Source organism: Phyllostomus hastatus, unplaced genomic scaffold (genome assembly GCF_019186645.2).
Source record: "Phyllostomus hastatus isolate PE091 unplaced genomic scaffold, TTU_PhHast_1.1 phas_scaffold_443, whole genome shotgun sequence".
Taxonomy (NCBI): domain Eukaryota; kingdom Metazoa; phylum Chordata; class Mammalia; order Chiroptera; family Phyllostomidae; genus Phyllostomus; species Phyllostomus hastatus.
Window position 1 is genome coordinate 1,569,708 of NW_025334031.1, and position 14,959 is coordinate 1,584,666.

At 68.7% G+C, this 14,959-nt stretch overlaps 1 protein-coding gene across 3 annotated transcripts in view; it reads left to right on the forward strand.

Moving 5' to 3' along the window:
- Positions 1–14,959, forward strand: part of KCNQ1 (potassium voltage-gated channel subfamily Q member 1) — a 210,838-nt gene that overhangs the window by 149,502 nt on the left and 46,377 nt on the right. For all 3 annotated transcript variants that reach the window (XM_045821117.1, XM_045821120.1, XM_045821119.1), the window contains 2 exons: positions 14,095–14,170; positions 14,600–14,694. In XM_045821117.1, coding sequence (XP_045677073.1) covers positions 14,095–14,170; positions 14,600–14,694 — 171 coding nt within the window. The remainder of the gene's footprint in view (positions 1–14,094; positions 14,171–14,599; positions 14,695–14,959) is intronic.

Below are 14,959 nucleotides of genomic sequence, written 5' to 3' on the forward strand. Positions count from 1 at the left end.
GGGGTGGCCTCGCACCCCAAGGTCGCCTGCTCGGCCACTTTCACCCCTTCACAGCCCGCTTTCCTCTGCTCTGGGGCTGCATGTGTGTTCCCGGGGCCGGGGGCCGGGGTGTGGACGTTTGGGGGGGCGTCGTTTTGCCCAGCACGGGGCCCTGCGTCTCCCCGCGCCCCCTCACATGTCACCTCCACGTTGCCCCAGGTGGGGGCCACAGGGACCCTCGTGCAGCCGCAGGCCAGGGCATGGAGGGAGTGTGGGGGTCGCCTGCCCCCCCGCCCACTGCCAGACCCCAGCCCTCTCTGCCTGCCCCCGTCCAGGCTCAGCCTTGACCTTCTGGGTCTCTGTCCTTCTCCCTGAAGCCACTCTGTTACGGATGGAACATTCCAGAACTTCCTGCCGCCACTTCTCTGGAATGTTCACTTCGTTCTGTCGTCGTGAGTGGGGAGAGACACCGGGCTGCAGGACACTCTGGCTTTCTCGCAGGGACAGCTGCGGCCGGGGGCCTCCTGGGAGGACCCCTCTCCTCCCGTCCCCTCCCCTCCTCTCCCCGCCCCTCCCCCGGCTGGGGCCCTCTCTCTGCCTTCCCCTGCAGCAGCGCCCCTCCCCAAGGCCGCCAGCTGCCCCCCACCTTCTGCTGACACCCCGGCCAACTACCCCTGGCCATCCTATAACCTCCCAGAACTCTCCGGCCCCGGTCGTTCTGTTGGTGTTGACCGTGGAGGGTCACTCTGCTGGGCACCAAGACACCACTAGCTGCTTCTGCATTAAACGGTGAAAGACAGAAAAGTTTTCTGACCACACGGCAGACTTTCCCTCCCTGGCCCGGCCTCGGGGCTCCCTGAGGTTTCCCGAGGAGCAGCGGCCCCTCACGCCCTCCCGGCCTTGGGTGGCTCGGACCCCTGGCCGCGCTGGCTGGAGTCAGGGGACACGAGGTGGGCGGAACCACCAGAGCAGGGACCGCGGGGCCTGGCCTGCCTGTTTGCAGCCTGGCCTGAGGCCCTCGGCCACCTGGCCGGCCCCCGCTGCACAGGCCCCCCTCTCCGGGGTCGGGGGGTGGCGTTCGAACACTGGTCCGGGGACCCAGCGCCCCCCGCCCCCCACCACCCTTTCCTGGTGCAGTTGGCCCTTTGCAGCTGAATGGGTCTGAAGCAGGCACACTGGGGTAGGGGGTGGGGGCTGAACTGGCTTTTCTGGGGCCGAGGATGCTCCGTGTTCGCCCAGCCCCGTCCCGCTGGCCCTGGGAGCTTTGCAAACAAGAGCCAGGGAGGGAGAGAGGGAGGCCTCCCCTCCCTGCCGTCCCCTCCCCCAGACTCCGGGCTCCTCGGCGGCTGCGGCTGCGAGGGGCCGCGGGGCCTCCCGGCTGCGGAGGAAATGCAGGCCAAGCAAAGCAGACCCGGGCCCGGGGCCCAGCGCACAAGCGCGGGAAGCCCAGCGCGGGGCCTCTGGGTCGGGGTGGGGGCGGGGGTGGGGGCGGCGGCGAGGCCGGACAGAGGCCCCGGGAAGGGCGGGGCCCCAGGCTGCCTCGTCAGGAATCCAGTGCGGTGGGTCCTCTCCTCAGCCTGGGGCCCTGCTCTTTGCCCGGACCCCGAGGTGCTGGTTGCTCTGGAATTCCCAGCAAATTCTTTGTCAGACCACCGGCCCGCAGGGCCCTCAGGAGCAGGGAGATGGAGGGGGACAGGGAGGGGGACAGCGGGGGTGACCTGGGACACCCCCGCAGAGCGCGGTGTATGAGTGCCCTAGCAATAGCTTCGACTGCTGCTACAGCCGAGTCCCCAGGCCGCCTGCGTCACGAGGGCCTGAGCGTGTCTCCGGGGTCTCCCGGGAGGTCTGGGGTGCCAAGGGGCATCCTTCCCTCCCTCCCAAGCATCATTCAATCCCCTTTCCCTCTAGGCCCCCCACCCCTCCCTCACAGCTGACCCCAGGGCTGGGAGTAGCCTGGTTTCGTGGCCGCCGGGTCCGGGCTGGGCCTGCCGTCCTCCTGCCCCCGCCGCCCCCTCCGCTCCCACAGACACGTGTGAGCAGGGCCGAGGGAGAGAACCCCCGTGGCCCTGCCCTGGCAGTGTCCCCCGGAGGACGGCAGCCCCGCCCGGCCTGCCCTGGCCCAGAGGGTGCCCAGCAGGGCCTCGGGGCCCTGCATCGGAGTCCCCCCAAGGCCCGCTCCCTCACGGCCCCCTGGGAATGGCGGGCGCACTGACCGCAGCCCAGAGGCAAGGCCCCCCCCCCGCCGACGTCCAGGGCTGCCCAGGCGCGCACTCACGCACGCGCAGCCCCCCGTGGGGTGGGTGGTCTCCGTTCTGACTCCGTCCCGCTGTGAACAGCTTTATTACCGTAGTGGTGATCATTAAGTGGGCTTTGTGCAACAATGTGTGATCAATGTATAGAAAACCTATGAAAAATGTCACCTAAGGAACTACTCAAAGCGGTGACGGCGCCCTGGGGTTCGGACAGCCGGCTGAGCCCCCCTGAGCCCCAGGCGGGCAGGGGGCCGTGAGTGGTCCGTGGCCGTCCGTGCGCCCGGGCGAGCGTGGGTTTCAGACGTGGGTTTGGGGGGGGGGGGGGGGCCGTGAACGGAGCCGGCAGCTCCGAAGGGCAGGGCTCAGGTCCGCGCGAGGCCGGCAGCCGCGAGCCTGGGGAGCGTGTTGCAGGGGATTTGTGGGAGCTTTGCTCCCGTCTGCACTGTGAGGGCTCCTGCGTTCCCTTTCTGTCTGAGATGGAAACGCCTAGAAATCCTCGGTGCTCTCGGGGCGGGGGCGGGGGCGGGGGCGGGGGTGCAGCCGGGACCTCGGCCGGCTCCGTGGGCGCACACGGGGCCGCGTGCCGGCACTTCGCAAGCCCACGTGGTGTCGGATCCATGAACCCCGCCGGCCCGCCGCCCTTTCGGAAGCCCACCGGCTGTGGTGGCCCAGGTCGCGGCATGCCAGGCCGGCTGCAGACCCGCCCGGCCCCCCACCGCCCGCCCAGGAAAGGAATGCCGCCCGGCTGCTGCGGGTCAGGCCTCGGGGGCGGAACGTTCCGGGCGGGTGACTCAGGTGTCTTCACAGGACGTCAGCCTCCCGTCCCGTGGTCCCCGTGGCCCGGGGCTGGGGCCTGCTGCTGCAGTTCCTACGACCCCACCCAGCCTCCCCGGATCCGGGCCCGGGCTCTGAGCCTGCCCTCTCCCCAGGGTTTGGGAGGGGGGCTCGGGACCCCAGCCTGCCCCTCGCTGGCTCCTGTGCCGTCTCGGAAACCCACTGTTTACTCCGCCCTGGGATGCACCCCATGCCCCCAAACCATGAGCCCCAGGGGCCCGAGCAGGGTCCCAGGCAGCGTGTGGTCTGCATGTGGTGGGAGCTCGGCGGCCCTGTGGGGCCCTCCCCTTCCCCGGGCCTCCCCCCCACCGCCTGCAGGGGGGCTGTGGCTGTTGAGTGGACCCGTCTCCTCTCCTCTCACCCCAGTCCCCAAAAGCCTTCTCTGCAGGGCCGGGGGCACAGGGAGGACACCGGGAGTGGGACCCTGCGGGACCCAAGGCGCAGGGCCTTTGCTGGGGGCAATGTAGGGGAGGGTCCCTCGCCTGCACTGCCACTGGGACCCAGCCCCGAGCTACAGCTGTGGTCCCGCCCACGTGGAGCCCCCGCGCCACGCCGGTGTTTCCTGCGGCGACAGGAGGTGACGCCCCGTGGCGAACACAGGCACAGCGGGGCTCTGAGGAGGGCCGGCTCTGGACCGGGCTGGCACCGTGTGAGCCGGTCACCCGGGGGGAGCAGGGGGCTCTTGAGACATTGCGTTCCCTTAGGTTCCTCCGGGCCCTCGGGAGCAGGGGGCGCCTGTCTCGCCCCCTCCTGTCCCCTGAGCACAGACACCGGCGGCGTCTGAGATGGGCCCGTTCCTGGGCGCCCCCCCGACCCACCCCACTCCAGCCGGGTGCTGCTGAGGCCGCTGGGAGGGGCTCCTGGCTGCAGACCCGGCGTGGGCATGCGTGTGCGAACATGCGTGCGTGTGCGTGTGCGCACGTGCGTGTGTGTGCGTGTGCGTGTGTAATCCTTCTTCCCTTGCTTCGTTCACTCACCATGGCTTCCTGACCCCCCGCCCCCGTGTCCCAGGCACCGTCCTGGGCACTGAAGATGCAGAAGTCAACAAAAAGGATGAACCCCCCTGCCCGCCCCGAGTCTGGGATTTCGCAGGGCAGACACGGGGAAAGGAACTTCCGCAACGTGAAGCGAGGCTCCAGCCGGGGCAGCTGGGGTGGGGGAGGGCCGGGCAGGACAGGAGCGGCCTGGCCAGGCCGTTGGTCGGGGGTCCCCCCTTGGTGGGAACTCAGAACTGGGAGGTGCCAGACGCCCTGGGCAGTATCGGGTGGGAGCCCCCGTGAGGAGGTGTTTCCTGTGTCTCCCGGGTCAGCCATCTAACTCGCCATTTGTCACTGTGTCCGTCACCCCGGCAGGGGACACCTTTGTGTTCCTGTGTTCTCGCCTGCCCCCAGCCCGGCCCAGGGGCTGGGGTTGTGCTCTGAGGGGCGGTCTGTGTTCCCAAGTGGGCAGGGGGTGCTGTGGGCTCCCGCCTGCGCCAGCGGAGCCCCCAACCCCACGTGCTGGGGCGGGGTGGGGGGGACCCCTCTGTAAGCCACACTCACCCCCACCATGTCAACTCTGTTCCTTGATGGCCACTTCAGAGCAAGTTCACTGAGCCCCGAGTTCCAGCGGCGAGCTTGCCTGGCCCGGCCTTGGTCTCTGGCGTGTCGCACCGTGTCGCCCCGGAGCAAGGGGGCCTGTGCGCGGGGACCGCCGCGGGCCGGGCGTCCTGGCCCTCCCCCGGGGTCCAGAGGCGCCCTCGGCTCAGAGGGCTCCCCACGGGTCACTCCTTTGCTCCCCGATCACACACCCCCTCCAGGGCCGCTTGCTTTTCTGTGGGGACTCTGCTCTCCCAGGACTTTGCTGCTGGGACAAAGACACACCCGGTGACCGGAGCAGGTCGCCCACGTGGCAACCGCGCTGGAGTTTCTGAAGCCAGCACCCAGGATGGACCCGGGGCCCTCGCTGGCTTTCTGAGCACGTGGTCTGGTTGACTGCCAACAATGGCAGCTTTACCTGGCCCCCCTCGGTCCTCGCCTCGTCCCTTCGTGTCGGGTGGGGGCGGCTCAGGGACAAGGCACACTCCCCAGCGTGGGGTCGGGGCCCCCGCCCTGCCCCGGGTGTCAGTGGAAATGCCCGATTAGTTGGGTGGCTCACGGTGGGTTTTGGCCTGTGACCTGCGGAGCTAAGGAAGTTCCTGTGTGTTCCTGCTGCATTTTCACTGTGCGAGCTTCTGACCCATACCAGGGGCTCCCGGCCCTGACAGGGATGATGCCCGGTGGGGTGCCGCCTGTCCTTTGCGGCAGGGACACCTCGCCGGGTCCCGGGGGTCGGGCCGTCTCTGCATTCCCGGCTGGGGCCTGGGCGGGCACCTCCCCTCGGACACACGGTGGGGTCTGGTGAGCGGGTGTTCGGTGCTCAGTAGGGAGACGGGCCTGTGCTTCTGTGTCCTCGCGTTCCGGTGCCCGGACCCAGAACCGGCCCCGCCCTGTTCACTCGGACCGGGCAGTGCCCTCCTCCCGAGTCCGCCGGCCGCCTCATCAGGGGTCGGCAGGCCTGTCTCGGGCGGGCTGCAGGGCCCCGGGGGGCGGGGGGGGGCCTCACCTACGTTCGTGTGTTGCTACATTGTTCGCTCACTGTCCAGGCATGAATTTTTGGAGGAGGCCTCAGGTTGTTTCTCACATAAATATTTACTCAAATATTTTGTGTCTTCAAACACCAAATATTTTGACATTTTATCTGGTTCTAGGAATTCATTTGATCTGGCCTTTCAAGTTTACTGCCCCGAGCTGGCCATAACACCACTATCTTTACGATTGTTGCCGTTGCTCTGGGCCTTTCATCACCGGATCAGCACGCAGGCCGGCCCGGCCCCGGCCCCAGCCCCGCACCCGCATCTTGGGCGTCCACAAGGCAGACTGGCCGGGGCCTGTCCGCCCCAGGAATCCTCGCCGCAGGGCACACACCGCGCCGGCCCCGTCCGGGCGAGACCCAGGAGCTGGGGATGGTCTGTCACTGTGCACGCGGCAGGGAAAGACCCCAACGCCGAGGCCAGGCGGCGCGTTTCACCGGCACTCGGCGACCTGTGTCCCATCGCCCACCCCCCAAGGCCGCTCTCGGACCCCAACGGCGGGGCTGCTGATGCCACACGCTCCTCCCTACTCCACGTTCCAAACAACCCGGCCCGGCCTCGTCCCGGGCACTTCTGGGCCCCTCGCCCACTGCTTCTCGGTCCTGCCGCCCCAGGCAGCGCCTCACTGGGGGCCGGCCCGGCGGACTCGCCCCGGGCCACCGCACTCCACACCCCAAGCTCACACACGGCGCCTGTCCCTCTCCTGGACTGCGGCCCCGCCGTCTCTCTGGGCGCTCACGCCTGCCAGCCTGCCTGGCCCTGGTGCCGCCCGAGCTCACGGTGGCCCTGCGGTGGCAGGCGGGCCCTCAGGGTGGCACCGTCACACGGAGCGTGGGTGGGGTGGGGGGCGGGGAGGTCTTAGACAGCTTCAGAATCACAGAACCGTCCCGGAGGTCACCCAGAGGGCTCACGTGAGGGTGGCGCATCTGTCACAGTGCACGTACCGACGCTGTTACGTTTTTATGAACCGAGGCCCAGCCTCGATCCCGATTCCCAGGACCCATCCAGGCCCCCGAGTCACGCTCAGCCCCCGCCCCCCTGAGGCCGCTCTGGGCGGGGACGGCTTCTCAGACCCTCCTCATTGCAGGGACTGGGACGGTGTGGGGGAGGGCTGGCCGTGCTTACAGGCTCTACTGGGGTCTGTGTCCCGGTAGCCTGGGGGCGTGGGAGCGCCCTAGCCCTAACCCTAACCCTAACCCTAACCCTAACCTCAGGCCACGTGCTCTCTGCGTGGCCTGCCCCTAGGAGGCCGGCCGCCGTCGCTTGTCGGGGTCCTCACCGCGGGACCGCTCTTCTCCCCTTCCCATAGCATCCTCCGGGACCCACTGGGGCTTGGCCCCCGGGAGCCACACGGTGGGCAGATCCAGGAGGGCCCCCCACCCCTCGTCCCCCGGAGGACCAGGCTCGGGCCCCGCCCCTCAGGCTGCGCCCCTCTGGCTGCGGGGGGCGGGAAGCTGGGCGGCAGACAGACAGACGGCGTCGGGCCAGACGTGGGAATCCGCACATGGCCCCTTCTCAAAGGCGGGTGCTGTCCCCAGGGCCCCGGCAGGGTCCCCGGGCCCCTTTCACGGGGCACATCCGCGCCGGGCCGGGCCCACGGTGGAAATGCAAATCTAATTAGTCTGGCATGGAGCCCGTCTTAAAAGTATTAACAGAGCCTTAAACTGTGCCGTTGGACGGGGATGAAGAAACGCCTCACAAAGAAATTACCGGATGGTGACAAAGCCCCAATTTATTAGCCCTCTCCAGCGGGGGCTGCGCGCGCACGTTAATTACTTTAATGGGACTTATTTTGCTTCGTTGCCCAAAGTAATTGGTTTATTAACCTCTCCTTTCCTTCGGGGGGGAGGGCACGCCGAGGGCGGGCGGTGGGCCCGCGGAGCCTTGCCCGGCCTGCGGCGGCCCAGCCCCCGCCCCGGGGCCGCCGGCACCCGGCCCTACCGGCCTGGCCCGGAGCCGCCTGGCACCCGCGGGTGTGTTCCTGTCTGCCGGGCGCTCGAGGCGTGTCGGGCGCGGGGAGAGCGGCCGTGAGAAACGCAGGGCCCTCGAGAAACGCGCGCGTGCACGCTCCCGCAGAAGGGAGTGCGCGGCTCCGGCGGCGGCGTGGGCCCGGCCCAGCCAGCTTCCTGCTGGGGCCCAGGCCAGGGAGGGTGGGCGTGGGCTGGGGGACGCCTGGGGAAGGGCGGAAAAGGGGAAAGGGTGCAGGGTCTCCAGGGCCGGGGGGTAGGGGTCCTGGGCACTGGGAATAGGGTGTGCGGGGTGGGCTGGGCTGAAGGCGGGTGGGCCAGCGGGGCCTGGGCCGGCACTCCAGCCGATCAGGGAGAGAGAACTCTGCCACTGGCTGCTTCCCCCACCTACGAACAGCCCCTCCGGGAGCCCTGCGGGGCCCAGGGTGCCGTGGGCAGCATCTGACCCACACCCGCCGGAGGCCCGGGGCTGGGTACGTGGCCAGCTCTCCCTCACGGGCACCCGGGGAGGCCCAGAACTGGACAGGAAGGAACCCCCACGGACCGCACCAGGCCTGGCCTGGTCTCGGAGCACAGGGCCTGGCTGGCGCCTGCCCCTGCCCCTGCGTCCCTGGGGGCCCAGGCCATCGCCCCTCCCTCCCAGTGCGTCAGGGGCACTTGTCCCCCGAGAGGGAGACACTGGGCCTCTGCTCACCGTCACCGCACACCTCGGGGCTGGGTCCCAGCCAGGTGAGCGGCGCCTGAGGGCCAAGGCCCTCGCCTCCCATCTGACGGCCGGGGGTACGGGGACAACCCCCAGGGGTGCCCGCTTCCCCTCTCTGCAGCTGCTGCCTGGCCCTCGGGTTTCGCCGTGGACCCGGGGCCAGCTCGGTGCTTGGTGCCGTGTCGGATGCGGGTCGCCGCAGAGGACAGGGGGCAAGGCCTCTGGGCAAGGGGGCTGTGCCCCGAGAGCCCCTGCTGCCCCAGGGTGTCCCGGGCAGCCCGAGGGGCCGGTCCTCCCTCTGTCCCTGGCCTGGGGGCCTGTGCCCCCAGCAGCCCCACAGGCAGGATCGGAGGCCGCCACGGTCTCCAGGGGGGCCGGGCTCTGCGAGGACAGAATGGCCGCAGGGACTGTAAGTCTCGGAGACCAGGAGTGCGGCCGCGGGGAGGCCCCAGCAGGGGACGGGCGAAGGGGAGGACAGGAAGCACCTGAGACGGAGCCTCCTCGGGAGTCAGCTCCGCGTCTAGCTGGGGACGGGCCCTGGGCAGGGGCTTTGGGGGGTGGAGGGGGGACTCGGGCTCCCCTGCGAGAGCCCTGTGCGCTGGGCACGCTGCCCCGCCCCCACCCCCACCGACTTCAGTGTCTCAGCCGCCACCTGGGAGAACAGGGCAGTTCAGACACGCTTGGAAGGGCACGGGGCTGGACTGGAGATGGGAGGGCAGGAGAGAAAAGGGGACAGAGGACAGGCCAGCCCGCCCCCCGAGGACGGGGGGACTCAGAGTCCAGGTGGGTGGGCGCCCAGAATAGGCAGAGGTGGGGTCTCGGCCTGGGGCCGTGGTCACCGGTTTGGGGCGCACCCGGCCCGTGAGTGGCCCAGCGAGTCAGGGAATCTGGCCGGGGGGGGGCGGGGGTGGGGACGGGCCGAGGGGCGCTGAGCAGAGAGTCTCATGAAGGGCTGTGCCCCAGACCCGGGTGCAGAGGTCCCACCATCCCCGCCCCTCAGGTCTCCATCTCGCCGAAGACAGTCTAGCAAGGGCCCCTGGGGGTTTTGCAGCCCCACAGGCCCCCCTCGGCTCCAAGGAGCAGGAAGGAAGGGGCCCCAGCAGGGAGAGGTCAAGGCCTGCTCAGCACCCCCAGGCGCCCAGGAGCCTGGCAGAGCCTTCTGGCTTCTGACCCCCAGCCCTTGGACCCCACGCCCCTCCCTCACTCGCCCAGGACCCCGAGTGGCCGCGGAGGCCCCCGCAGGGCCCAGCCGGTTTGTGATTCACAGGCTTTTGGAAGGAAATGCGCACAAATCACTTTTGTGGACGGAAATCAGTAAGAAGCCCACGTCATTCTTCTTAGACGTGAAGGGTCTTCTCTCCTCTGTTTTAGTCCGCAAGTTCCCAATAAGTCACCTCAGGGAGGGGGGCTCTGGGGGCTCCCACCCCCGAGGCTGGGAAAGGGGACCCCCGGCTCCGTCTCGGAACCGCTTCCCCCGTTTCTCTCCCCGGCGCTGGAAGCTCGCCAGCCCGCCAGCTCCCTGGGCCTAATGAGGGCGGACAGCCTGCAACCCGCGTCCGCATGATCTCCCCGGGGCTTCGGCAGGGGGGCCCCCCCGCCCCTCTCCCAGCCCCTCCCCCAGCCCCTCCCAGGGGACGGAGCCAGGACAAAGGTGTTTCTTCGCCCGCTCCTTCCAGGCAACTGTGAGGTGGCCGACTTACACGGTCGGGCTGCCCACCCGGGTTCGGGGCACGAGGACCCCTGTCCCCACACCCCAAGGGGGGCCGCAGCCTGGCCCCAGGGGTTTCGTTGTAACAAGGCCATGTCCTCAGGCCTCACTGTCCTCTGTGCACCCTCGGCTCCCCAGGCGTCCCAAGCTCAAGGGGTTCCCTGGGGGCGGCCGAGGCCCAGCCTGGGATTCAGGTTTGCGTTCCCTCACGCCCTCCTCCAGGCCCCCATCTCCCACCCCGCCTCTCGGAGCAGTGGGTGCAGCCTCGGAGAGAGGAACCGGGTCCCAGGGTGGGTGTGTCCATGGGTAGGGCCCGCGTGGACATCACGACCCCACACCCAGCAGCCCCCGGCCGCCGCGTCCCCAGCTCCGGGCAGACGCGGCCCACTTCCTGTCTCTCTGTGCAGCACGCGTGGGTAGGGGGGGCCCTGCGTGTGTGCGGCCTTGGCGACCGACCACCTGCTTCACCGGCCAAGAGGTCCGTGCCTTCTCCCGCCTCAGCACCCTCCTGCCAACACGGTGTGCCGCAGCGCGTCCCCCCGCCCGCCGGCCACCGGGAGCCTGACGCTGCTGGCTCACGCTGTCCCCCAAAAACGTGCGCCTCCGCCCGGTGCTGTCTCTGCCTCCGACGCTTAGAACCACCCCGGGGACCTCGTCGAGACTCAAAGGGCTCATTGTGCAGGGGGAGAGACCATTAAAATTCCAGATTTAATTTATTTCATTAGTATCAGGCCATTTGAATTTTTAAAATTTCTCCTCGTGTCTCCTTTTATACATTGTGTTTTTAGGACACTAATCTAATTTGTTTAAACTATAAAAATTCCTTTCGTGCCCGCTGGCCCCCGAAGAGATTGCGCGAAAACGTCTCCGGGTCCACACGGCGCTGGGTTCCGACGGCGGCGCCCCGGGTCGGCTCCCCGCAAGGCGGTCGGCGGCGTCACCGGTGCGTTCGGGGAAGGCCGTTCTGGCTTTGCTGGCGTTCCTCCACGCAGCGCGCACTTTTTATTTCACCGAGCTACGTCCCTGTCTTCATCATCTCTCGTCTGCGTCGTCGGAGTTGAACGTGCTACTTTTTTCGCTCCTCGGGGCAGACGCCAGCCTCCGCACGCACGCACGCACGCACGCACACACACACGCGCGCGCATGAACGCGCACGCACGCACGCACGCACTGACTGGCGGCCATGAACGTCTCTCTAAGCTCTCACTTCCCGGGACCCCGAGTCCTTCCTCCGCCGTCGGTCTCCCTAGGGGACCGTGTCATTGTCATTCAAACAAAACTGCTGTCCAGCCCCCGTGAGATGCCATCTTCGGTCCTGGAGTCACTCAGATTAGTCCGTAGAACAGGAGGGGTGTCTCGGTCACCTCTGTCTCCCCGGTTTCCGGCCTCACGGCGCTGGGCTCGGAGGGAGGGGCCGACAGGCGGCACGTGCTCGAGGGCCTCGCGGAGGCCTCCCCCGGGGGGCATGGGGGGGGGTCCCCGTGCGCGCTCGGAGAGCCGCGTGCCCTTCTCCGGGGACTGGGAGCCGTGGTCCCGAGACCTCGGTGAGGCCGCCTGGCCGCTCAGGCCGCGGGCGTGGTCTCTGCGCCGACGAGTCGTGTGTTTGCGTCTGCGTCCGCGTCTCTGCCCAGGCTGTGGCGGCGCCCCCCCCACCCTGGGCCACCCGCCGTGACCTCGGAGCCCCTTCCGCCTTGCCTCCTGCCGGGGTCGGCTGCGTGGGTGTTCAGGGTCTCTCCGTGGGTGCCTGCGGATTTGGGATTGTTACCTTCCCACCCGACATGCAGCCCCTTTTAAGTTACGGAAGCTCCCTCTTTGTCTCCAAACACTTAACACTTACAGTCCAGCGTGAGCTCGCCTACCCCGGCGTCCTCCGGCCACGCCAGGGGAGGTCTGTCCCTGCCCTTTTCCCGCCCACCTCTCGGTCTCTCTGTTTTCAAGGGGACGCGCGGGCGGCATCGGGTTCCTCGGCCTTGCCCGGCAACCTTGGCCTCTTCGCTGGAACATCCGGCCCCTTCGGGACGCGCCCAACCCCCTCTCCTCCTGCTTCTCGCCGGTTCCACCGCTTCCTCGCCCTCCCCCTCCTGCTCCTTTCGGATTAACCAAACATCGTCATCGTTTCATTGCCCTCCCCCGTGAACTTGTCGACTCCACATCATTTCAGGATCTGTTATTCCTTCAGGGGGTCGCCTAGAGATTGTAAAATGCGTCCCGGACCCGTCGGCACTGACCTCGGGCGGGCGCTGTGGCCGCCGCCCCGACAACAGACGGGGTGTCCGGCCGCACAAGGCCGCCGCCGCCCTGCGTGCGCCCTGATGCGGTTTTCACCGTGCGTGGCAGCTCACGCATACGGGCGTGTGTGTGTGCGCGCGTGTGCTTCCAGGCGCATCCAGAGTTACCACGGCACCTTCCCCACGGATCAACCACTTTTTAAATTATGAAATGTCCCTCCCTCCCTCTCTCTAGTGACACTTAAACCCCGTGGCACGCCTTTGCTCTGGCGCGCACTAACGGAGACGGTGTCACAGACGTGACCTCCTCTGCTCCCGCCCCCTCCTCCTGTGTCCCAGCTTCCCTCAGGACCGCCCCCTGTGACCTGGGGTGGGGGGGACCCCGAGTCACCCTCCCAGGCAGCTCCCCGCAGCGAGGCCTCCCGGTGTGGGTCTCCCCTTCCTGTCTCTCTCTCTGTCTCTCTGTCTGTCTGCCGCAGCGCAGTGCACACACAACTTCCCTCTCAGCCATCCGAAGCGCACGGCATGGCGGCACTGAGCGCACCCACGCCGTGGTGCTGCCAGCACCGCCATCTTCTCCAGAACTTTCCATCTTCCCCACACCGACGCCCTGCCCCCATCACACGCTCACTCGCCCTCCTCCACCCCCACCCCAGCCCCGGGCACCCACCGTCCTGCATTCTGTGCAGAGCCTGTGGCTCTGGCTGCTCCGGGACCTCACCGAGCGGCATCACTCCGGGCTCACCCCTGGCGTCCGGCTTCCTTCTCTCCCGCCGCCCTCGGTGAGGGGTGGCTGACGGGTGTAGACCGCCAGGTCGGCGGTTCTCCTCCAGCACTTTGAAGATGGCGTCTGGCGTTTGTCCCTTCGATGGACGAGCCGGTCCTCAGGACACTGTGTCCTCGGCCGCCTCCTCCCTGCCCCGCTCCTGGGACGCCCCCGGGGCCTCTGGGACGTCCCAAGCGTGACTCAGACGGGCCTGGGTCCGACGAACCCGTTGTCTCCCCCACGAGGGTCCGCAGAGCCGCTGGAATCCGTGGCCTGATGTCTTCCAGCGTCTTTGGAAAACCACCGGCCGCCACGTCTTCAGAACCACCTGTTCTCCGTGGCGTCCTCTCCCTCGGGGGTGTGGCTGGCAGGTCCGGGCGTCCAGGGTGCTTTCAGCGGCAGGCCCCGTGCCCCCTGTCCTCGCGAGCGCCCCAACCGAAGCCAAACCCCCACCGTGGCCACGGGCGCGTGTTTCCTTCCGGTCTTCCTTCTACGCGAACACGTACATCGCTGGCTGTGTTTTCTTTGTTGGCCGTGTTTCTAGAAGACCTTCTTGGTCTCCAGAAGGACCCGTAGAAACTTCAAGTGGCTCGGGAAGTAACCAACCGTCCTTGGCTGAGGGGCCTACAAATGTCCCAGGCTGTGCCTCTCTGTGGGGTTCTAGAGCGCTCCAGCTGACGGGGCGCCTCGGGCAGCCTGTGTCAGAGCCCCTTCCACCTCACTGGCGAGGGGCCCGAAGGCCTGAGGGAGAAAGGAGCTTCCGGGGCTCCTCTGCGAGCCAGGGCACCCCGACACGCACCCCACCTCTGAGCGACAAGCAAGGCCAGGGTCCCTCTGGGGCCGTCCTCCCCATAAAAGCCTCCTGCCCCCCTCGCCGCCCCCCAACCCCCAGGTCGTGGCCATGAAGACCCCCATCCTGGGGGCGGGGGGCCATCCTCCTGGTTTCCAGAAGGGCCCGGCCCACATGCGCAGGGCGCGCCGGGGAGGGCGCGAGCCCCCACCTCTCAGGGCGGCCCCGGACACGCTTCTCTCCGTCCCCCACGCAGGCTGCGGGAGCACCACCGGGCCACCATCAAGGTCATCCGGCGCATGCAGTACTTCGTGGCCAAGAAGAAATTCCAGGTGAGTCCCGCGCTGAGCCCTCCGGCCCTCGCCCGCCCTGAGAGCCCCTCTCCTAGCCGCCGCCATGACCGCCACCGCGAGTGGGTTGGGGGTCAGCTTGAGGCCCAGGCCGGAGGCGGCCGCCGCCCACCACTGTGCCCTCCTAGCTGGCACGCGGTGGTCTCGCTGCCCCCCGGACTCTGGGCTGGGCCCGCTCTCCCAGCTGGGCGAGAAGGGGAAGCAGCAGCCTGGAAGGGGCGGACGCGTGGGCAGGCCAGCTGCCGGCCCAGGGCCGCCCAGCCCTCGGCAGCCGGGCCGCGCATCGCAGCCCCTGGGGAGGACACGCGCAGGCACCGCCGTCCCGCCACACGGGGCGCCCACCCCGCGGCGCCGGGCCGAGCCGGTGGGCCGCAGCTCGGGGAGGGGAGTGACGCGTGTCTCCCGCCGCAGCAAGCGCGGAAGCCCTACGACGTGCGGGACGTCATCGAGCAGTACTCGCAGGGCCACCTCAACCTCATGGTGCGCATCAAGGAGCTGCAGCGAAGGTGGGCGCGGCCCCAGGGGCCAGGGGGAGGGGCTGGGCAAGGGGCACTGGGGGACTGAGGGGACGGGACCTCCACTCCCCGCTCCCCTCCCCTGGGCTCACAGCTGTAGGACGCTTCACGGCCAGCCCTCCCCCTTGGAGCAAGGCACAGGGCCCACCCTGGGGCCTCCCCCCCCCCGGGGTCTCCCCACCCTGGCCGTCGTGAGCCACCCCGCTCTGGCTTCCGACCTGGAGCCTAGAGACGTACGTGTTCACGGGGAGGTGGC